This window comes from Aotus nancymaae, unplaced genomic scaffold (assembly GCF_030222135.1).
Source record: "Aotus nancymaae isolate 86718 unplaced genomic scaffold, 86718_ANA_hifiasm-v0.15.2.pri h1tg000015l_0, whole genome shotgun sequence".
NCBI lineage: Eukaryota > Metazoa > Chordata > Mammalia > Primates > Aotidae > Aotus > Aotus nancymaae.
The window spans coordinates 8,600,715-8,625,353 of record NW_026988426.1 but is presented as its reverse complement, the minus strand read 5'-3'; the positions used below and the strand labels follow the sequence as shown (position 1 = coordinate 8,625,353).

The 24,639-nt window shown below is 40.6% G+C and overlaps 1 protein-coding gene across 10 annotated transcripts in view; it reads left to right on the top strand.

Annotated features, from left to right (window-relative positions):
- The window catches only part of EBF1 (EBF transcription factor 1), a 410,966-nt gene that overhangs the window by 277,248 nt on the left and 109,079 nt on the right, over nt 1–24,639 (top strand). For 6 of the 10 annotated variants that reach the window (XM_012461039.3, XM_012461034.3, XM_064376492.1 and 3 more), the window contains exon 8: nt 2,317–2,458. In XM_012461039.3, the coding sequence (XP_012316462.1) occupies nt 2,317–2,458 (142 nt within the window). The remainder of the gene's footprint in view (nt 1–2,316; nt 2,459–24,639) is intronic. The other 4 variants (XM_012461041.3, XM_012461037.3, XM_012461040.3 and 1 more) reach the window with 1 other exon arrangement.

The following is a 24,639-nucleotide window of genomic DNA, read 5'->3' as shown; positions in this document are numbered from 1 at the left end:
CCTTAACCGTTCTTGACATTTTTGTTTAATGTAGGGATTAGATGACAGTGTCTTTAAAAGATACTGAATATTTTAAGCCTTAAGTTTGTAGAGCTTGTGTCTTACAGGTGCATGGTGAATTGTCACTGTTGTGTTTTTTCCTCCTAAGACAGACATCTAGAATAACCACTTTCTGTATTTCCTGACACTGAAAACAGATACGGTTTGGGATTCCTTTTATAGTTTCTTCAGCTAACGACTCCAGTGACGGCTCAACTGTGGTCTCATAGTAAATCAAAATTTCTTTGAAAGACCCAGCTCTGTTATGTAATTGTAAGTCCTAAGAAGTCGTCTCTCTCAAAAGAAAAGTGAACTTCTGTTGCCTTAATTAAAATTGACTTTGCCACTGCACATGATAGTTTTTGAAGACAAAATAGTAGACCATTTTCTTCTCCTCCTCCTTCTCTTCCTTCTTTTAAATTAACTTGTAAACACATAAGCTTCAGGCTGTGTCAGATCCGGTTGGTCAATCGTGAATTAAGGGAAGAACCACTCTGGAAACTACTGCATCAAACTTACATGTCATCCCCAGATGATTTGTTCTAGATGGAATTTGGGGTTTCACAGTGGCTAAGGAGAATACTCTGAATCCTCGATTGAACTCTCAACTGTTTCCTATGCATTTTAATAAAGTCGTTTCAGAAAACAAAATCAACCTTATGCTACTAGCATGAGTGATACTTTCACAGCCTGCAATTCATGGGCATCTTTGAGGCTCTGGGAAAGGAAATTCACCATATTTTGCCAGGATGCCCTTAGGTCAACAAGGGGGACAGGGGAACTTTTAAGTGTGGCAAGACTGGTGGGGACTGGAGTCTGGGCTGACAATTCACAGGCGTAGACTGGGGCCTGGCATCTTCCCCTCTGCCCAACTCAGCTGATGAAACGTTAGTGTTGCCCAAGACTCTTCAGAAGTGGTTGCCCCCTTTAGCCAACTCGGAGAAAAGGCTTCCTCAGAAACTGAGGCCTCCGTCTGTGCCAATCCTTGTAAAGCGGTTCACCTCTTCAGAGGCTAATGCCTCTCAAAACCAAGAACAATTAAAGCGAGTCTTTCCAAGCAACTGGGGAATTGAGCAAAATAAATCAGAAATCCTCAGCCTTCGCTCTGGAGGCTCGCCTCATTATGAGAGCAGATCTATTAGCCCTCTTGCCATTGTCTTTCATTTCTCAAGTGAGGTGATTCTAATTAAATTAATCTGCATGTCAATCTATCGGTGATCAATCAAAGAGCCTGAGGTTCCCCCTATGCTGCAGGGTGCTTGCGGCTGACAGGGGCTGATAATGGAGGAAGAAATAAACTGTCGAGCAAAGTTAATTAGTCAACATAATAGGTGGATTAAACGGGAGCGGGCTGATTGCTGTTTCCCGTGTCAAAGCATGAGGTGGGAGCTGAAGCTGCAATTACAGACGATTATTATATTTGGTTGTAAGAGGTCGCATGAATAAACATATCTCTGTGGGTTTCAGTTTTAATCCCTTTCCCATTTAATATAAGGAGAAGTGTAGGTCATTTCTTCTCATTGTTTTAGTCAAAGTTCTCTGAGACAACATCTCTGCCTGTGTCTCTTCTGCAAACTGGGTTCACAGTCACTTTATGAGATGGTTTCAGTGTCTAAATTATGCCTTGGGCCAGTCCCACAATTTTTTTTTTTTTTAATTTGAAACAGATCTAAGACCCTTAATTAGCAGGAATTTTTGGGGGGAGGGGTGATGGTGATAGCAGCGAGGGGGACTTTGGTCTGATGAACCAAACTAATGTGAAAAGAAAAAAGTACAAGAAATCTCAGAAAGACACCCAGGAGAGAAAAATGCATCCCAGCTCTTACTGAAATCTTTTTCATTTCTCTATCCTCTTAACCCCGACACGGTGGGGGGGAAATATTTTAAAGATTCAAAGGATTTTTATTTGCATGATCAACTGTGATATCTGCTTCAGTGTCTAAACTGAAGGGTAATTTAGGTGAAACACAACCACCCTTGTGTAAAAAAATATGCTAATAAAGATCCTCTTGTTAAAATTATGGTTAACAGTGTACCTTCTGCTGTATAACTATAAACTGTGCAATTTTACTTAAAACTGCATCAAAAGCGTTCCATGCCAAAGACCCACTCATCAATAGCTCCTCTTGTTAGACTTGTACAGCATAAGCACCAGTTATTATGTGAAATAGCTATGCAATTTTCTTCAGCTCCCAGCTGTTATTTATTTAACTTGAGTTTATTACCCACCATGCTTTTATATTAAAATGTTCATTCATTTCTTTCTTATGTCTGTAGGTCGTGGTGTCTACGACAGTCAATGTGGATGGCCATGTCCTGGCAGTCTCTGATAACATGTTTGTCCATAATAATTCCAAGCATGGGCGGAGGGCTCGGAGGCTTGACCCCTCGGAAGGTACGCCCTCTTATCTGGAACATGGTAGGCGAATCATTTTCATTGGTTGGCATTGCTACTTTAACTGTGAATTTATTTGGTTTCTTTCTTCCACTCCACCACATGTTCAACTCTGTTTCAAATGTCAAAAGTCTTTCTGAACAAGACTGATCCTCCAGGGTTTTTTCCTCTTCAACATATGATGCCACATATTTAAGACTGGAAAATATCTCGGAGGCCCACCTTTCTTGTACGACCACTCTCTACTCTGGAAATGGCTAATATTGCCTCCTTTCAGGCTAAGAGAAAGGAGGAGGCCTGGACCATTGCTTTATTTTAAGCTGTCACTGGATTACAAAGTAAGGAAAGGCCAATCCAAGGAAAAATTAGGAAATGCCACACAATTTTGCATCACAAAAATTGTGATATATCTGGTGTGTTTATAATTGACAATTGAGGTTTTATAATGAACCCACCCTGTTTACTATCCTCCTGGTGTATCTCAGGGACTACATGTTGAACTTCCTTTGAAGATCAGGTTCAATGTCTAGGTTGGAGGTGCTTTCTGAATATGAAGCTCAGACTATATGTCCCTCCCGTGCCCTGTACATAGGTTTCACCTCTTCACCATGTGATAGAACTTGCTTTCTGTAGGTAGACTTTGATAGGGAGAAATCACATTTGTTTTGAGAATTATGGCTAATAAGTGGTGCCTTTGAGAGGAATGAAGGAAACCAGATAAAAGTTTGAATCAAGGAAAGTGAATGCCACTCAGAAGAACCATGGGTTGGGTTAGGCGCACGTCTGAATGTTTCAGTGCTGCATGTGTGTGTAATGTATCTACTCTTCCTCCTTCCACTTATCCATCCATCTATCCATCCATCCATCCATCCAAGAATGAGTGATTGAGGCTCTACTGGATACCAGTCACCATACTAGACTTTCTTCAATTGCCTCAGACTCTTAACCCATTTCCCTCACTTCCCTTTCTAGTTTGCTAGGTCAGCAAGATTCTTTTCAGAACACTATCACACAAATTATCATCTGATTGCCTGTTGTTTTCCATGGGCCAGGAGTTGCCCATAATTCATAAGGCAGAAAACTCCCTTCCCTGCCAGCATCCCAATTTTTTTTTTTTTTTTTGAGACGGAGTTTCGCTCTTGTTACCCAGGCTGGAGTGCAATGGCGCGATCTCGGCTCACCGCAACCTCCGCCTCCTGGGTTCAGGCAATTCTCCTGCCTCAGCCTCCTGAGTAGCTGGGATTACAGGCGCGCGCCACCATGCCCAGCTAATTTTTTTGTATTTTTAGTAGAGACGGGGTTTCACCGTGTTGACCAATATGGTCTCGATCTCTTGGCCTCGTGATCCACCCGCCTCGGCCTCCCAAAGTGCTGGGATTATAGGCGTGAGCCACCGCGCCCGGCCAAGCATCCCAATTTAATAAACACACCACTCTCATCATTTTTGCCTGTTTTTTTTCTCCTGTGCTTATGGAACACACAAACTGTACTTTTTATTAATTAGCCAGATGTAACATTCTTAGAAGGGATTCTTCACCACATCCAGTTTTACAGTCTTTTTAAAGTACACCATCATCTTTCAAAAGCTGCTTCTTTATGGTTTCATTAGTACTGAGATGGATGGATATTACTTTTTGCAGGAGGCCATTTGAAACACCTGCTCATGATTACATTCCTAGTTCCATTTCTGTACTTAAAGTTATTCTGATCCTCACTTTACAGTAATGTTGCCTTTATAATACCTTTGAAGTCACTTAAGGCATTGTGTGACTTAGAGGTGTTTAGGTGAAAGGAGGAGGAAAAAATAGGGAAGTACTCAGTGCACATTATTTGGTGAGTGCTGCTTAAGGACTGAAGTTATGTTTTTGACAGTGGCTGGTTACCTGCAGTAGGTACTGCCCAATCTAGTGACAGTCTTGACTGTTAGTTTGAAATCTGGGTTCACACTTTCAAAATCTGCTCAGGCCACATGCAGCTCCTATTTCTGCTCTTGGGAAGGCAGTGAGAAAGCTCCTAACACCATGCAAATTATCCCTCCAACAAAAACCGAAAGCAAACAGAATATAACCTGCTCTAAAGGACTCCTCTAGGCAATGAAGATCAGTAACACTATTTTGCAGCATGATAAATGACTGGGTCTTGAAATAGGTACCAGGAACCCCAAATTCAGTTCTTAGTTTCACTCTGGCCTCTGTTCGACCTTGGACAAGTTGCTTTAGCTTTTGGTATCCTTGATTTCCTCCTTGTTAAAATGAAGGTGATGATCTGTAGGAGAGTAAAAAAAAAAAATATCTGTGCTTTGGGTGGGGGCAGGTAATGTAGATAGGGAAGTGGTCTGGGTGGAGGCTGAGAAGACAGGCAAGTCCACGCTCTGGTGACCCCCGGTCCCAGCCAGTTGTCACTTAGGGGAATGAGAACCCAAGTGGGGCCAGATGTTCCAGTTTGGCAAGAATTAAAACTCCCCTAATTTTTAATTGTTGGTAACTAATTACAAAGTTTTGGACACAGAAAGGAGGAGAGGGGAAACAAAAAGCCACTTAGGATGCAGCCACAGGCCAACAGTTTGAGACCTCTGGATCAACATAGCTGTAAACTTCCTCAGCTCAGATGTTCTCTCTTCTAAGAGTACATATCAATATTTCAGTTGGGATATATTATTCTAAGTTTTAAAGACAGCAGTTTATTCACCTGCTTCAGTTTATAAGTCCACAAATGGCCATATTATTATGAGATATTATTCAAAAAATGGTGACATTTCACTGTGTGTAAATGGTTGGCCGTCGTTGGGGATGTGGGTATGTCTTATTTCCTTCAACAAGGGAGTCTTGCCTTTACCTAAGCCTTACTTCACTTCTCTCCAGTGGAAAGTAAGGGTAGACATGTTCAAATTCTTAGTAATGACAATAACATAGAAATCTGCTTCTCTGCAGAGTGAGTCAACCAACCACACAAAACCACCCACTCATTTAGACACTTTGAGCTGACACATAAATATCTACTCAGCAAAGGGTGACTATTGAACTCTTCCATTGGTGCTGTGTGGGAGTGGACCTAGATGCTAATTCATGTTGATGTGAGGGTAATACTTTATTTTGTTGTTGAAAAGTCCTATTTCAAAATGCTCTGTTTAAAAGACAGAGCATTAGAATCACACACCCCCATCCCTCTGTCTCTCCACTCTCACCCCCAACTGCCTTCAAACAGCTACCTCATGGTGAGACTGCGGAGCATGTTCTCCTCTTGTGACCTGTGGGAACCTACGTTGTCCCCCATTCTGGAATTTACCATCTCATTTACAGGTAGCCTGAATTATTTTGGGCTACTCTTCACATCTCTATTTATATCCTGCTTGTCAGACCGTTGGAGGAAGTTTCCTTTTGCAGCTCACCTTTCTGCATATAAGTAGAGACAGAGATCATGCTTTACATTCATGCATGGGCTTTCTTATATGACCCGTGGACTCACAAACCCCTGTGCTCTGATAAATGACCCTGTAATTCAAGTATGAGAGTTGACAAAGGCAAATTTATTTCATAGACTCTTGCATGGTCCAAAGAGAGTGAATCCTGGCATGCTATAGATCGTGGAAACAGCTCTTCCCCCGTACTTTCTCTTCATTCATGAATACCGAGATTTTCTTTGGCTGGATATTTATGGGAACGTTTAGGCTAGTGAGGTTTTTTCTTTAAGCAATAGCTTAGTGGAAGATGTACAGTTGTGGATAGAGGCAGCCTCAAAATGTAACTGCTCTCCTGGTTCCAATTTTTGAAAAAGCATGGGTTGGGGATGAATGGCGCCGAGTGGCTGCCACAAGGCTATGCTCAGCGTTACCCTGTGTGCTTGCCTTGTCTTCCAGTCATTTGGGCAAGTTCATGAAGACTGTGTTCTGGGGAGTCGTTGAGGGGTTTAGGGAGTGTTGCTATTGGCATTGTTATTGCCCTGAGTTCCAGGTTGTGTTTACTTCAATTCAAGGCCAACTGTGGCATCAGTTTCTCTGTTTCTTCCCCCTATGGCAAAATGCGATGCCCTCACAGTGCTGTGGTGCAGAGCCCCTGTCAGCTTGCATGTGCTAACACTTTATTATCTAATGATCTAATATGCAACAAGGCAAAGTGCCCTTGCTCATCATTCTGACATAGAATGCTGGGAGAAGTGACTAAATTACTTTATGTACCATTAGCGCTTGCAGCTATGGTGAACTCACCGGCAGCATTTATGCAAATGCCTGTGAATACACTCTAGTGGCTTTGTCAGGAAACCATCTGACAAGCAGTTTAAATGCTCATTTTTTTAAAGGGGATATATGTATTTTTTTATTTTGGTGTGCATGTGTTTTTCTCCCTTCTTCTCTTCTTTTTTTTCCCTTCTCCCGTTTTTGGGCTATTGGAGGAATTGCCTCCTCCATGGTGACTAAAGAAATGTGAGCAGGTTCCAGAGCTCACCCATCAGTAGGAGCCCTTTCCTGGAGTGGGATTAAGTCCCCAGTAGGGTGTTCTTTAGATCTATTTTTTTTTTATTGTTTTGAATTTGTACATCCTTTATATTTATTTTAAAAAAATCAATGGAATTATTAGTCAAGAGTTTTTAGAATATAAACATTTTAGTGTTCATGAGCTCTGACCTGAGGTCCTACTTAGTTTTTTAGATCAAATATAGAGTCTTTAAAACATATTCACTTTTCAAAAATGGAAAATGATTGAAATTTAGCTTTTATGGGCATCAGATACAAATCAATTAAACTTCCTTTCAGAGTTATAATAAAGACTGCAACATAAAACATAAATGTGCCAGGATCTCAAGATAAAACAAATAAAAACAATAGTGGAGTTTGCTCACACTAAAAATATTTTGAAGAATAAAGACTGGTAATGGATGCCCTGGGCCTGTCTCCTGGCTGTAATCACAGCTTTGGAGAAATGGAGTCAGGTGTTCACCACCACCAGTGAATTCTGACCTTTTGGTTGTAGTACTCCATTACAACTGTCCCTGACAGTATGATGTTGTTCCTGATCTTTAGCATATGATCTGTAATCCTTTTGATCCAGACAGAGGAAGTTTTTGCTTCTGTCAGTTGCCCCTGGGTGTCCAGCCCCATTGACTTCCTGTGACCAGCTGCATTTAAATGTGTTTTAAAAAAAACTTTTTATTTTTTATTTTTATGGAAATGTGGAGAAAGATGGTTTGAGCTTGGGGAGATTACTCTAAAGGAGCCTCTTTTCCCTTCTGTATAATATGATCCTAACAAGAGGCTAGAAGGAGGATCAGGCTGTCTGTCTGGAGAGCTGGATTCTAGTCTTGACTGCCATTAACTAGCTGTGTGGCCCTGGGAAAGTCACTTTGCTTCTGTGGGCCTCAGTTTTGTATGTCCGGCGAAAGCCAGGTGGGGTCCTCTCTAGACTTCCTTTTAGCATGCACTATTTTATGGTGCTCTGAACTGAAGGTATTGACACATGACTTTCCGCAGGAGGTGCCTTTGGAGAAACAGGGCTTCCTGGGAACAGAGGAATCCACTAGTATTTTCTAAGAACCCTTCCTTTGGATCTCCAGCCAAGGGAGGAGATGTCAATCAAGTAGACTTGAAATCATTCATTCATACTAAGCATGCACTACAGCCAGACATCAAGCTAGGTGCAGTAGTATAAGGCAGACTCAGTCCTTGTCTTCCCAGAATATATGATGTAAATAGAGAGGAGTGGTACTAAGCAAATTGTACAACTAATGAATTAGAGTGGATCAAAGGGGGACCACAAAAGCAAAGGGGAGTAGTGAAGTGTCAGGGAAGACTTCTTTGAGAAAATCTCATTTATGCTGAAACCAAATAGATAAGTAAGTTTTTACTAGGTGTCTTAGTCTGTTTTCTGTTGCTATAACAGACTGAGTAATTTTTGAGGGAAAGGAATTTATGTCTTACAGTTCTGGAGGCTGGGAAGTCCCAGGGTGTGATGCCAGCATCTGGTGAGGGCTTCCAGGCTGCATCATCCCATTGTGGAAAGGTAGAAGTCAAGCAAATGTGGGTGAAGAGAGCTCCCTTTTATAAGTAACGCACTCCACAATAATGGAATTAGTCTGTTCAGGAGGGTAGAGCCCCCATGATCTAATCACATCTTAAAGGTCCTACCTCTTAATGCTGTTGAAATTGCAATTAAATTTCAACATGAATTTTGGCAGAACATTCAACCAACTATTCATCTATTCAAACCATAGCACTAGGCAAAGGGGATGAAAAAATTGCCAGGTAAAGGAAACTGTGTGCAAGGGCTGTTTTGTTTAGGTGAATTCTAGGAACAAAAGGAGACTGAGAGGGCTCCTGTTGCTCCCAGGCAAGGGAGGAGTGGCAGGAGATGGGACTGGGGTGGCTGTGAGGGCTACATCATGCAGGCCAAGGTGGGCTGGGCAGGTCATGGTCTCGATGGCAGTTGTGGTGTGGGGGTCAGGCAGGGCTTTGATGAACTCAGTTTCAATTACATGGGCTCCTCAGATCCCATGAAAGCCCAGGGCAAGATTGCTTAGAGTTGCTTATAACTTTGCTCTCCACTGCTGGGCTTTGGAAGCTCACCAGGGAGTTGGCTGTGTCTTGGAGCTGTCCCCCTAATTACTCCTTATTGTATCAATAGTGCGTGTGTTTCTTATAGAAAGTCAAACATTTTAAGAGTCCTTTTATTTTCAGATGGCTTTGTATTATTGATTTAGTTTTTCATAAGTGGCTTAGAAAGAGTGTACGTTTTGACTTCTTTTTCAATGAGTGGAGACCCTCACCTTTTCAAGGTCTTTAGAGTAGAGAGCTGCTGCATTATTTGACCCATTAAAGTGTATATTGCCCCAACAAAACTTAGTGAATGAAAATAAACTAAAACAACAGAGAAAAAATACCCTCCCAAATTTCTCTCTCTCCTTCCACCAGGGGCAGTGCCTGAGCCAGGGTGGAAGGTCATTTTCTTCACTGTCCCTCATTTCACAAAGACCCAGAGAGTGGATATAATCTGCTCGTGCTTAAACATAGCTAGTTTCTGTCAAAATCCATTCAATGCTCTTTGCACTTGTCCATGTGCATTTCAGGGGTTGCAAAGCTTCCCGGTCGCTGGACAACCATGCCAGAGGATTTGGGGTCCACCCTAATGCCTGTACATTTCATGTTGGCCTAGCCTTGCCTCTAGTCTTTCTGGGATTCCCATGATCCTGAGAAGAATGTCTGTAAAATAAATCCAGCTTCCTGATAGAAATGTACATTCAAAACACAGTGGCAGATGATGGATGATGCATAGCTTCTCACACAGCCAGCAGTCCTTCTGTGCCTAGTTTTAGTGCAGAATCCCAGCCAAAAGCACTAAGGCAACATCATCTTGCTGAAGGGCCTAGGCTAAGTAGAAAAATATTGGTGTCATCTTTTGTGACTGAGGGTGGCATGTTACAACTTACCAATTGATTTTTCCTACTTGAATAAAGAAGACAGATGCAAGAACAGAACATTAGGGTTAAGAATATCCAGATGTGTCATAAAATAGAGCACTGATGCCCCAGATTTTCAGGTATCAAATCAGGGCTTTTACTCTGAGCAGCTGGGAAGATGCCTTTTGTCTTTCCTTGAAATAGAAAGGATGTGGTAAGTACTCAAGAAAATACACAAGGATGTTAGTGAAGACTGATTTCCAGTGTATTCCTTGAGTAATTCGTAAAGCAGGTAACACCAGAAATCCTACCACTGGAGATGCAGTAGCCAGCTAGAGCTCAGCTTCAGACAGATTGACGAGTTCATGAGCAGGTGATCTATGTTCTGCTTATTTTACCATGGCACCACCGACAGCACTGATAACAGAAAAGAAATAGTGCTCAGACTTTGTTACAGTGCTTGACAGTAACCAGGCCAGGTAGTAATATTTATTATTCTATTATTATTTACTACAACTACTGTTGTTTTTTTTTTTTTGAACTATCATCAGTATTTATAGAGCATTTACTATAGGCCAGCACCATGGTAACCATTTTACTTATCATCTCATCACGTCTTCCAACAAATCTCATGATATATAATAATTATTATCCCCATTTTACAGGTGAGAAAACTGAGGTTTAGAAAGAGTCAGTAACTTACTCAAAGCTGCATAACTACTTAGAATAGGACCTGGAATTCGACCTTAGGTCTGCCTAATAATAGTGCTAAGAATAATAACAATAAACATTCCATGAGCCCTACAATGACAGGCACAGAGTGCTATAGATACCCTGTTGTAAAGATGAGAGAACTGATGCTAAAGAGAGGGTAAATAACCAGCCTAAAGTCACACAGCAATTAAGTAGTAGAGCCAGGGTTCAAACCCAGGAAGCTTGATGCTGAAGTCTGTACTCTCAACTACTGCTTTGGTACATTACAGCATAAGAAATTCTTTCTGTTTCCTAGCCTATTGTTCCTATTTTTTTCTTAACACAAGCAAGGAACCTGAAGGAAACTTTTCCTGTGGCTGGGACATATTCTGCTGGTCAAATTTTTTAAAATCCTAATTTAATTCGATGACTAGTATATTTTGCATGGGGCTGGCAAGATAATAGGGATGCTGGTAATATTTTATTTATTTGCAAGAATGTTCTAACTCATCTCCCTAGAAATCATTTGTTGACCATATGGTCTCTCTGGCATATGTACAAGGTGTGGAGGAAGGAGTCCATGAGAAAATGATGAGATTGTGAGTTAAGCAACCATTAGGATACTGAAGAGTTTGTAAACCTCATGCTAGAAATAACATGGGAAACTGATTTGGATACAGGGAGGCTAGTTTCTTACATGAATTTCTTGACAAACCTATAAACTGTGGGAAATTTCCAGTATTTGATTGGTTGGTTGAGCTAATAAATGAATGAGTCATATCTAACTTATTTTAATAAGCACAAAGGGTGGTGTGGGGGGAGGATTTGGGGGAGAAGGGTGTTGCTTTCTACTTATATTTTGGTCAGAAATGACAGAAATTTATTTAAAAAAATTTTTCTTTTTTTTGAGAGAGGGCCTTGCTCTGTTGCCCAGGCTATGAAGTATAGGGGTGTAATCATAGCTCACTTCAGCCTCAAATTCCTGCACTCAAGCTATCCTCCCGCCTCAGCCTCCTGAGTAGCTGGGACTACAGGTACACACCACCACACCAGGCTAATTATTTTGATTTTGTAGAGACAGGGGTCACTATGTTGCCCAGGCTGGTCTTGAATGCTGGGGCTTAAGCAATTACATCCTGTTGGTCTCTCAATGTGCTGGCATGAGCCAGCCTGGTCAGAACTTTTTTAAGCCTAATTTTTTTCTGCCTTATATTTGGTTATAAAAGCATCACAATTCCAGTTGCATTGATGTGCCTAGTTGGTTGCTTCAAACCAAGCCACCTCTATACCTGTCACAGGAGCTTCCCTCACTTGAGAATTTCAGAGGCTTCAAGTGATGTTCATGGGCAAGTAAAGGCTTTGATGTGCTTTTCATAAACCCTTCTTAACATGAGATATTTAGCAGCAGTGGCCAGGGGTTGAGTTGGAAATATTTTTGGTTTTTGACCATTTTCAGTTATATATGCAGAAATAAAGTAAAACCAAGCCCTGCCACTACCTTACTACATGACTTCGAGTGTGTACTTTGATTTCTCTGGGCCCCGGTTTCCTCATCAGTCAAGGTGGGTCTTGGAAGAGTCCTCCAACCTCTGATGATTTGTTTTTGGAACCCAGTTAATTCTGTGAGAGGTTCTTCTATCTCTTGAGGGGCTACACACATGCAGCCTTGAGAAGTGGCTACCGAAATTCCCTGGTTATGGTCATTCTAGGGAATGGACCTAAGGCCAGTTTCTTTCCACGTTGATCATCTCTGCAGGAGGTTAACCATTGGTTCTAGGAAGCCCGGAAAAGCCGCAGAACTGTGGCATACACAGCTATTGTGCCTTAGGTAGCTTTCACCTGCATTCTTCTCCCTGGATTTCTGCAGCTGGGAGGGTGTTGTGTACAAGCAGCTTGATGGTTGGCAGGGAGCTTTCAGACTACTATTTCCCGTGCAGTAGGTGAGATAATTTGAAAAGATGGGGGAAAAACATTAAAACATTGTTTCATGGTTTCACTCATTAAAACATGAGTGTTTACATTAATACATAAACAAAACAATAACTCTAGCCTCAAAATCATGATCTCACAGCTATTATTGCTTAGGGCAAGACTAAATTTAAAGAAAAAGTTGATCTAAACAAACAACAGCTAAATACTATTAAGTAAATAATACTGTAAGTGTACAGGGGTAGAGGAAAATCATGACTGAAGTTTGGGAAATGCCGTTAGAGAGGGCTGTAAGGATTGGGGGAAGTAATAATTCTTTCAAGTCACCAGAAAACAGTGTAGGACTCTGGGAAACATTTTTTTTTTGAGTCAAATCATTTTTTAAAAAAGTCTTTTAGGCTCAGTTTACCACTAGAAGAGACTTAAATATCCTAACAGGATTTGAAAAACTAAAGCTTCTCCCAAGCCGCTGTTTTTTCTTTTTAAACAAATAGTATCTGCATGTCAGAGAGCAGAAATGAATTTGGAAAGAGGACTTGAATCAAGAGAGAAAATCAGCCAGGGTCCACCCAGGCAGCACATTATGATAATATATACGGAACTAGCTGGACACTGAGCAAGGCTGACATTGTGTTGTCAAGGGCAGGATCGCCCATCAATTTCTGAGATAGAATTTGAGTTCAAATGACAGAAAGAGCAGCAACTGTGTTGAAACTGATGCATGGGGGAGGGGCAGGCAGGCAGGAACCACCGGGCCCAAAGGCAGGAAGTCCTGGTACCTCCGGAAGGGGGTGGCTCTGTTTTCTCATCTGGCTGCTACCCTTCCTTCTAACCTTAACATCTGTCAGCAAGATCCACCTGGGTCCTTGCATGATTAGAGCCCACTAAAGGGGGGAGCTTACTGATGCTAATTTTAACCCCCAAGAGAATGGAGTGCCTGCTGCTGAAATGGGGGCTAGATCAGCCCAGGAAATGGGACTCCACGTAGCCACTGGTTGTCGACCTAGGAAGCCCGTCGTGGGTGTAGTGGCAGTTGTTGATAACTTCTGGAAGAATTCTTGACTTTTCAGCTACTCTGCTTAGTTCCTTAATATCTTAGTAACACCAATGATTCCTCTTTATTTGCTTATTCATTCAATCATTCATCTATTTAACACTAACACATGTTTATTGACCGACTGCCAATTATATCAGACAATGGGGCTACAGAGGTGATGAGGCAGGGACAGTTGTTAGCATTCTGAGGTATACTGTCACGTGTGTTTAAGTATTTATGTGCTGATATTAGACAAATAATGGCACACAGAATGATTTAATCTACGATGGTTTAGTGCTGTAAGTTACAAATACAGACTGCTAAGACAGCTGGGGGACTCAGCTAAGTCTGAAGAATCAGGGAAACTTTTAAAATTTTAAATGAAAATGAACAGGAGAGGGGAAAGCATATGCAAAAATCCATGTAGGGACAAAACATTAGAAGCTGTAGGGAGGGCAAACAGGGAAGGTAGGTCAGGTCTGAGATCCATTTTTGAGAAACTAAACTTGGAAAATTTCCATAGGTTGTATACTCTTTGAGACCTGGCTCCATTGTAGTTTTGTTATCACAGGCTAACAGAACTCATTGTCCATAAAATGGTAGCATTTAGAGCAGTGTTTTGGGTGATGGCTTTACTGTTACCATAGCCAGTTAGGTACTTTCTCTGCATCAAGTTCAGTGCTAAGCACTTTGGATGATCTCTTTTAATGCTCTTAACAGCCATGGGAGGGCACTAGTATTATTAGTTTTACTTAACACATTTGGGAAACTGAGGCCATCCTTTCAGGATTTGGTCATGGCCAAAGTTAGGTGTTTATCTGCAGCTTTTGGATCTCCAAGTAGCTGACACAAGGGGTCCTCACCACTGTTTTCTCTTACTGTTTAGTCAATGCTAATCCCCCTCCACATTGGACTTCAGAGGTGGAGAGAAATTCTGCTGCTATTTGAGCACGTAATATAATACCTGTTTCAATTGAAACAAATTGACGACATTACTCAAAGGCAAATTGAAAAGCCAGATCTATGCTAAATCCCAAGGGTAAGTTAGTTGGCATGTGCAGTGATATATGGGAAGGTGCTTTTCTGGGTTAAGATAAAAAGTCCTGGTATCACGTCACACTATCAGGCACCCCATCTCAAAGTCCCTGTGCCAGCCCTGCAACTTGAAATACTCAGTGGACAGAAATGAAACTTTATAGAAATTAGGTGATCATCATTCTTATCAGATGAATATGATGCCATCAGCATGATTTTAGCATCCTCGAAAAAAAGAGATTTACCTAGAAGGACACAAGAGAAAGTCTGAGGCATGGATTGCAGGACTGAGGGTTTTCTGCTGGCCTGCCGTGGGCAAGTCGGTTGGCAGATGACCTAGTAATTAAAATCCCGCTTGAACGTATGCTGCCGGTCAGTCATAACAGAAGCACTGACATGGGTAACCAGAGAAAGAAAAGAAAAGCAAAACACAAAAGTAACACTCTTGAGCCCACAGGGTGCAGAAATAGATCTGAATGGACTGAATGCATATTCGAACACTAAGCATGAAAGCAGAACCCAAGTACTAATATAATTTTATCCCAATCTGTGAAATTAATCAATATTTTATATGCGAACATATGCTCCTGTGTTGCTGGCTTATTTAATTGACAGTTGCAATCAGCAGGACACCAGTTGTTCAAACCCACAATTTTCATCCACAGTTCTGGGGACAAATGCAGCAGGGGACCCAGGGAACAGGGACACAGACAGTGTCAGATTTGAGGCCTCTTCTCAACCCTTCTGCTGCTTTCATCGACCTTGGGGCAAAGTAATAAAAATTTCAAGATAGTGCATATGTTGAATATGAACAGAGAGTAATGTACTTGGGCTGCTGTTTAGAAGAATGATGATTAAAATGAACATGGTTGGTTCAAATTGAGACCTTTCTTTGATTCTTTACTATTTTTATGTATTTCTCTTTTGAGCATAGCTGGAGAAGCCAACACACACTGAGTACCCACTATGTGCTGGGTCTGAGGCAAATGCTGTTGGGCGTATTATCCATGGGCTAGCAGGTGACGGGGAATATATCCCACCAGTTCCAATGTATTTGATCATTTCTTGATAGAGGAGGAAAATATACCTTTGGTCTTTCTTTGCCAAAATCTTCTGGTGGAATCATCAAACCAGCTGTGCTTTTCCAGTAACTATTATGTGCAACAAATCTATGAAGTCAGACCTCATATTCCTCTACCTTTTAACTTTGGCAGAATCCTAGAAACTCTCCTTGATTTGGTTAGCTAAAGGCCTGTGGAATCCAATCCTTGTTCAAAAGAAAAGGAAAGTTGGGGGAAAGTGTTATTAAGGCACTGTTTTAGAATAGTCTATTTGTTAATCGGTAAATTTTATTATTTTCATGACACGTACAACATTCTATAGTGAAGACCATTGGAATGGACAATGTCCAGATTAAAAATGAAAGTTAAAAGGAACTGCCCCATACTTTAAAAATGTTTCTTATAGTGTTGCTGTCATTTGTATTACATGTTCAAACTCAGTGTGTGTTTAGCAGCCCAACATGTAACAATAGAAAAGCTTCTAAGCCTGGAAGTTTGGCAGTATTTTCAATGTTCCTGTGTTTAAATTGGCATCTGTGGTATTATATTAGGATGCCATTTTCTGAACTTGGAAATAGAAGAAGGTGGAGAGAGATTTTACTATAATTCATATGTGGGTCTGAGTCTTAGGGGGAAAATAACTTTACTTGGAAATAGAGTAGTAATATTATGTAAAGTTAATAAATATCCACCCTCTATCTTGGGGATAAGAAATTGCACAACTTAAGATTTTATGGGACTTTGGCTGTATTTGTATGATTGAAGTGAATATTTCAGCCAAACTGAACAGAAATGTCAGATAAACAGAAAAGTTGAAGGGTACTTTGGGTGTTTTTAAATATTCAGCTGTATCGATCAACATGAATTCCCAAAGTCTCAAGTTCAGTTGAATCTCTGAGATTCAGCTATTTCATTTGTAAAGTGGAATGAGGAATATGGTCTGCTTGCCTGCTGCTCAAGGTTGATATTAAGAATAATCGAGATAATGCATGGTAAAGCTCGTGAAAACCTTCATGCTAGTTAATTGTCAGGTACAGGTTAAGTGCAGAGCACTGTCTACCCTGTTTATAAATGAATGAGCTTCCTGTCTGTAAGGGATGCATTGACTAGTTGGGTTGATTTGCCTACATATACATGCCCAGCTATATATATATAAACACATGGATCTATCGAGATAAGCGTTCAAGGGAAAGTACAATAAACAATAAATGGGAATGATAGGAAGAGTTCACTAAAGGGTTAGCGTTTTGTAGACTGGAATAGAAAGAAACACCTTAATGCAAAAGATGGATCTTTTTGGCAAGTAACTATTTGGCTGATGGAAGTAAGTGGTATATCCTTCATAAAAAATATGCTGGGAACATGCAAAGGATGTTTGGAGACAGTGGATTTGGGAAGGCTTGACAGGCTTCACCATCTTTCTTTTCTTCTTCTCTATTTTCCTTCTCCTCTTACAGCAACTTCTCTTCTTCCTCCTCCTCTTCATCATCTCACAATTTTTGCCCACTCTGAACTGAACTCTTCACATAGATTAACTCATTCAAACCTTACAACAACCCTATGAAGTGGGCTGTCTTGCTGTCTTTTTTTTTTTTTTAAGACAGAGTCTCACTCTGTTGCCCAGGCTGGAGTGCAATGGTGCAATCTTGGCTACTGCAACGTCCGCCTCCCAGGTTCAAGCAATTCTCCTGCCTCAGCCTTCTGAGTAGCTGGGACTACAGGTGTGCACCACCATGCCCAGCTAATTTTGTATTTTTTTTTTTTTGAGACAGAGTCTCACTCTGTCGCCAGGTGCCAGGCTGGAGTGCAGTGGCACAATCTCGGCTCACTGCGACCTCCGCCTCCCGGTTTCAAGCAGTTCTCCTGCCTCAGCCTCCCGAGTAGCTGGGACTACAGGCACACGCCACCACGCCCAGCTAATTTTTGTATTTTTAGTAGAGACGGGGTTTCACCATGTTGGCCAGGGTGGTCTTGAACTCCTGACCTCAGGTAATCTACCCGCTTCAGCCTCCCAAAGTGCTGGGATTATAGGCATGAGCCACCGTGCCCAGCCAGGTGGACTGTCATGGAATAATTATCCTCAATTAAAGTGGTAGAAACTGAGGCTTTCAAACAGTAAAGTAATTAGCCCAAGCTGGTAAGTGGTGAAGCTGAAATGCAAGCTAGCTGAGAACCCCTGAATCCAGAGGCGGTGCTCTTAACTGCTGCTGAGGCTGAAAATGAGGCTGGAGAAAGAAAATGGGCCAGACTCGTGAGGGTGGACTTGATCATGCTGACTAAGTTTTGAAAGCTAGTATTTGAGGAAGGTTAATCTGAGTTTTGATAGGTAGACTGGACTTTGCATATAACTAATAATTCTCTAGTAGAAATGAATCACAAACAGGCAAGTGTGAGTGTTTGCTCTTTGATGTCCAGACAGAACAGCTCAGACCCCAAAGAGTAATTTTTGAGGAAGTTGAGTCAGTACATCATGGAGTTTAAATGGAAGTGAAGTTCCCACTCTTCTTTGCACGGCTCATGTGGGTAAAGTGGATGATACACATTCCTGTGCTTATGACATCACAGATCATCACCACGGAAACATCTGTGCTGTAACAAACGCTGGATTGCAATGTCACTGAATGTGTCAGGGAGGAGAGGAAACTGGCTCAAAATGATAAGGCTCTCAATAATGAAAGTTCACTCAAATACGTTAGCAATGGCAGCCTTGGTTGTGGAGAGAAATATAAGCAGAACTATTCTGAAAAGCACAAAGCAGGACTTGTGTATTACTAAAGGTTGGGCAAGGTTGATTTCAAAATGCTGCTCACATTCAAAACATGGTTTTCTTAAAAAGTCACTATCTATGCTGTCTTGCATGATGACAATAAAAATCCTTCAGGAACAGGGAGCTTATCTCCCAAACTACACATAGAAAATCTTCTGCATAGCCAGGCACAATGGCTCAAGCCTGTAATCTCAGCACTTTGGGAGGTCGAGGTGGGCTGATCATCTGAGGTCAGGAGATCGAGACCAGCCTGGCCAACATAGTGAAACCCCATCTCTACTAAAAATATAAAAAATTAGGTTGTGGTGGCATGCACCTGTAGTCCCAGCTACTAGAAGTCGGGAGGCTGAGGCAGGAGAATCACTTGAACTTGGGAGGTGGAGGTTGCAGTGAGCCAAGGTCGCACTATTGCACTCTAGTCTGGGCGACAGAGTGAAACTGTTTCAAAAAAAAAAAAAGAAGAAAACAAAGAAAATCTTCTGCAGCAAAGAAAGGCCAACTGGGGAACTTTGATGTGTTTTGAGAGAAGACGTAAAGATCGGGAGCAAAATTGGCCATGATTGTGTTTATTGTTTGGTAAGTCAGTGACAGTATTAATTGTATGATTGCAGAAATTAATAATTATTAAAATATGATTCTGGGCCCTCCAGGGATTTATATATGTTGCACAGTGGTAGATAATGAACTGAATCCAGCCTTCAGCCATATTTAGGTTTGGGTTGCATGGCACTTTAAGAAATTATATATTAATTGCTGGCAATTAAAAATAAAGATTTTACATTAAAACCTGGATTTGCAAATGTCTTTTATAATCAGAAGAGCTGGTAGTGCTGGATCCACATTCCCAAATGGCAACAGGTAGGGAAACCTCAGAAATCATCTTCCTTAGCCACAATCCCCACCACTCCCATTGTATTGCCCCATCTCATTGCATTAACTTACCCTCCTGCCTAGCCCCATGAGTATTTGATTTTGTGATTCTTATTGGAAAATTAGAAATTAGTTGTTCCTAGCACAGTTTCTGGTCTATGGAGGGCACCCCATATATTGCAGCTCTGATTAGTCTTTATCAGTTATAGGCTCAGTTATGAAAACTTGATCCTGAGATCAGTGCTATTCAATTGAACTTCCTGTGATGATGGAAGTGTCCTATCTCTATGCTGTCCAGTATGATAGCTACTAGCCACTATAATGATTGACAACTTGAAATGTGGCTGGTATGACTGAGGAAATAATTTGTATTTTATATTAATTAATTGAAAAGTATGTAAATAGTCGCATGTAGCTAGTGGCTACTGTGATGGGCAAAGCAAAAGCAGATTAAGTAATGGGATCGAACATCCAGTCAGTTGTCCTCATTCAGGATGGAGGATAGACAGTAAGGCTGTGTGTGTGAACATGCCCATCTTACAAGAGATGACTTATAGTAGGCTTCGTTACCTAGGACCATCTACTTCCAAAGTGGGAACCACTCCTTATTACCTGGCTTGTAAGTTTCAGGAGCCTAAGACCTGTGTTTTACAAGATGTTTATGTGCACATTCATAGCAATACACATAAGTCATCTTAAGCTTAAGTGGGAAGTCTGACTGTTCTCTGTCCCCTGAATGTTCAGTTAAGGGTACTACTTAAGTATAATAACTATACTTGTGAGTGGAAAAGCCTAAATTATTTGATTAGCTGCTTGACCCCCACATTCACGACAGCATAGAGCCAAGAGCCAGTGTGAGTGGGGGTGCTATGAGAGGGAAGCCTGTGGAATCCTGCTAGACTGCTGGAGGGATCCTCTCTTCTTAGGGCCAAGGGTGCCCAGGCTGCCATCTCTTGACATTTCCATTGTGAACACATTGAGCACATCTAATGATCATGTTGCTATAAACCAGCCTGAAAGTAGGATTCTAAAAGATCCCTCTCTCATGCAACTTTTTCATTCATTCGCACATTGTTTGCCTGGGAAATTTGTCACTGATCCTCTCCACCGTGCCCAGTAGTCAGAGCCCTCCCTTTGTCTTTGTCATAGAGTTGAAACCCAGAGCCATCTCCCAAGCTCTGGCTTATTGGCAACTCACTGGCCTTTTTCCTGAAACCTGCCCTAAGCCAAATTTTCTAGCTGGTTGATAAGTAACTTCACTGCTTCTAGGGATATATGCATGGAGGACAAAACAAATGTCAGCCTTTTTTACTCCAGATGAAGCTCTAAATTATAGCTTCTGCCCCCACACCCCTGCCCTTGCCCCAGCAAAAAAAAAAAAAAAAAAATGCTAAAAACAGTGTTGTAGCTAATTTTCTTAAGTAATGACTAATACTGATCCTCTTGTAATAGAAAAAAAGAAGAAAACACATGAATATCTTCTGCTTGGATCCTTTATCCAATTGGAATTATACGTCGTCTTGTCTTATAGTCAACTTCTGCTAAGAGATTACCATGTCTTCCTTTTTTATCTCTGTGGGCAAACATCAATGTAAACCCCTATTATAGTAGTGAATTGAATAATCCTAGAATTCAATAGGAAGAGAAAGACAAAACACTCTAACAAAAAAGTAGATTCTACATGTTTTAAAATTTCTTTGTAGCAAAATTCATAGCAAAAACATTTTCTAGAAAAAGACTAAGGTAATATGAACTGAGAGTAACTAATGAAATGCTAAATTATCTGCATGCATCTATGTTTTTATTGCTGAATTTGGTCCTGCCTCCAGACATAAGAAGGCTAAAAATTCATATTCAGATAAGGAAAGGCAAACCTTGGCGAACAGATGGAGCAGAGTTCAGCATAAAGGTTTAATCCTATCAGGCCGATTCCTGTATGGCCATCTGGATAATCCGGCACACACATTCAAGGCCTGTTAAAAATACGACTCTGGCCAAGATTAACGTCACAGATTTTCCACTAGACTTGCTCATATTTGACTTTATGATTTTCCAGGCCCAGGAAGATTGCTTGTGAATAAAGACTTGAGTAGTCCTTGAAGAAGCAGTTGCATATTTTTTTAACCTGAAATTGTTTCCTCTTTTCACAATATTGGGTGCTCATTTTTGGAAGGTTATTTTCATTTCCTTTTTCCCCCTGGCTTTCGTTTCCCAAACTTTTCTTACAACAGGACAATAAGAATAACTGGACTAAAAATAATTTTGCGCATGAAAGTTCTCCTTGTCAGAAAGAAAAGAGTTATTTACTTATTATATAATCAGAGGCAAGTGAATTTACTATTGTTGCAACAAATATCACAATTGGATCTATGAATAATTCATTTTGAAAATTCTCTTACCCTCCATGACAATTTTTCCCCATTGCTTTGCAATGGAGTGACTGACAATCATAGAATAAGGTGGGGGTGGGGGTGTGGGGGGAACCCGAAGAACTGATGACAGTGTTTACCTTTGGCTGCTCTAGGATTAATATTTTGTACATTTTAATTTTGGATTTGGCAGATCAAACATGAGGTGGAAAACAGTGCAGTCACACCTTGAGTTATAAAATTCTGAGCTGCAGTGTCGTTAACAAACAATTTTTGCATATTATGAAACAATCTATGTTGTGTGTCATTAAATCAAAAAGCCTTCAACAAGTCTTTCAAGTGCAATTTAGAAGTTACAGGTACATCAAAATGTCAAGATTTTTTACTGCTAAATTGTCAAATAACCCCGTGTAATGAACCTGCACACAGTTCTGGATCTCAGACAGACAAACTCGGGTATCCAAAAGTGCTTGCCCTGGAATGCTTTGGGTTATAGCTGTTGCACCAGCATTTTTGTCCTTCCCTTGCTCAGGTGCTATGTCCATAGATTGTTGAGAAGTTTTGCTAATTCAATAAAATAAGAAAGCTGCAAAATAGGAAGAGAATATAATTTGGGCTTAGTCTATAATTAGCAAATGGCATAAATTGGAACTTAGATGCTATTTTGCTAAGTTTAGGTACATCTAGATATTCACCACTAGGCTATCACTGCCTTAATGTAGACGGACGTTGGAGCTGCATTTCCAAATAGCGTCTATGAATTTTTCCTTTTCTTCTTTTCTGCGAGAGCCATTAATACTGTCAAAGCAAAGGGCTTTCTTGCCAAATGAAGTCACTTTGGAATAAAAGATGAAAAACACTTGAAATTCTCAATCTTCTCATTTAATATTTAATAGGTTTAATTGCATCTAGTATTGAGAAATCTCTATATCATGGGTTACATTTCTCCTTAAAGTGACAAGCAACACACACACACACACACACACACACACACACACACGACTCTTTTGCATATATAATACATGATTCTTTGCCAAGTAATATCTAGATATGCTAGTGGACAGGGCAATAAATGCAGACAAATAACAAAACAAAATAAAATAAAAACCCTAATAAACAATAAAATGCTTAAGTGCGTAATGCAATTACTGGAGAAAATAAAGTAAGGCAGAAACAAATCCCTAGTAACACAAGTTAAAGCAACAGCTTAAATGTCATAAAGACTGCTACACCTTGCATGAGGAAATCGCCAAATTTGTTTGTTTGTTTATTGGCTGAGTTTATTTGTTTATTTGGAGTTAGCATTTTGAAAGTGAAGTTTGTATACTCTGGTACCAGAGTTCAGGTCAGGCATTCTAACTGCCTTTGGTTTCTAAAGCATCCAGTTGGAGAATGGATAAAGAATAGATTTGCCTCCTGAGCATGGTGAAAATACAAAGGAGCAGTCTTCCAGCTGGAGGAAAACCTTCTGTTTGTCCTCCTTCCTGTCTAGTAGCTGCTAGTTTCAGGATCAAAGAAGGCAGGTTGTTGTGCTAAAGAGCTGTGAGCAGGAAGGTCATCACTGACCAGAAAAACAAAACTAAAAAACAAAAAAATACCAGCAAAAAACAAGTGTTCAGATTGAGCAGGAGGAACAGCTATCTGTCCACTGAGTCCAAGTGGAATATTTTGTGCCTTCGATAGTCTCTCAAACAGTTTCTCCCAAGCACAACATCACCAAAATTAAGGAGATAAAAGGGAGAAAAGCCTGAGTTTTACGAGGTCACAAGTATCCCGTAGAAATGAGCTGAGCTCATGGGTTTTACGTTTTCTGCCAAGTCTCAAAAATTTGGGACAATAACATTAAAGTCAATTCCTCATTTCTGAAAAGTTTCCCATTAATATTCATTCCAGGCAAATGAGATCCTTAAAAAAACATTCTACTTTGGAGGGACTGTTGCCAATTCCACCTACTCGGTACATTTAGCTGGATATGTTAGCAAGCAGCTGAACTGGGAGTTCTTAGGAAAGTTTTACAATAAACTACATAATCTAGACTGATGAAAGTATAGGGTATTCTCATAAATAAATAAACTCTGGTTAATGGGGAGCTGATGATAATTATTATAGCAGCAACTAACATACTAGCATACTGTGTAGCTGGTGCATAGTAAAACAACAAAACACAAGTAGGCATTTTCTGTGCATTTTGCTGGAACTCTATTAGTGTCCATATGGAAACTACACCTTAAAGAAGGTAAGAGACTGTTTTGAGGTTGCACTAAGTGCTAGATGTGGCATTTGAACAACTGGAGCTCTTGCCCATTTTCAAATACAGTCATACTCCAAATGTTAAAATCAACTTAACATACTTACATATTTCTGTCTTTACTCAGAAGCCAGTAAAGGCTAGTGCCAGCATCTTCGCTTCCATTGTAAGCATCAGGGGTCTGCTTTGTAGAAATGCTCATTAATAGAGAGTTCTGGTTAATAGAACTCCGGAAAAGGAGAGTATGCCTGTTTTCATACACCATATGTAATGGGAATGGAAAAGAACCCTATATCATCTTGAGATTTAGATTTAGATTAGAAAATTTCTAAATTTGTACATTTTATCAACTGACAGAGTGTTATTTCTCCAGTGTATTTAGATACAGGAATGGAGAAAAAAGTCAAGTGCTAGATCTCTAATTAGGTTTTCATAATGTCGCATTGACTGTCACAAAAGCCTCATTTTGGGGATAAGATATGATAAATGTTGAACCTGGGTCATATATATGGCTACCCCAAACAGGTGAGGTATTGATCACAGCACAGAGAGATTTCAGAAGGAAAAATAAGAGCAGCCCTAGGGCCCTGCTGATAGCTGCACACACCACTAATTCACCTCAATGGGCAGGCACCTCTGAGCTCAATTAACCCTTATTCCCAAGGCCACCCATAAACCCTGAGGTAAACATGGCTCTCCTGGCCCTTGCTTTCTATCAATGAAATAGATCATTTCTATTGGAGGCTGAAGTGCGATTCCAGCTTATAAATTCACCTTGCTAATAAAGAGACTGATGCTCCCAGTGCGAGTG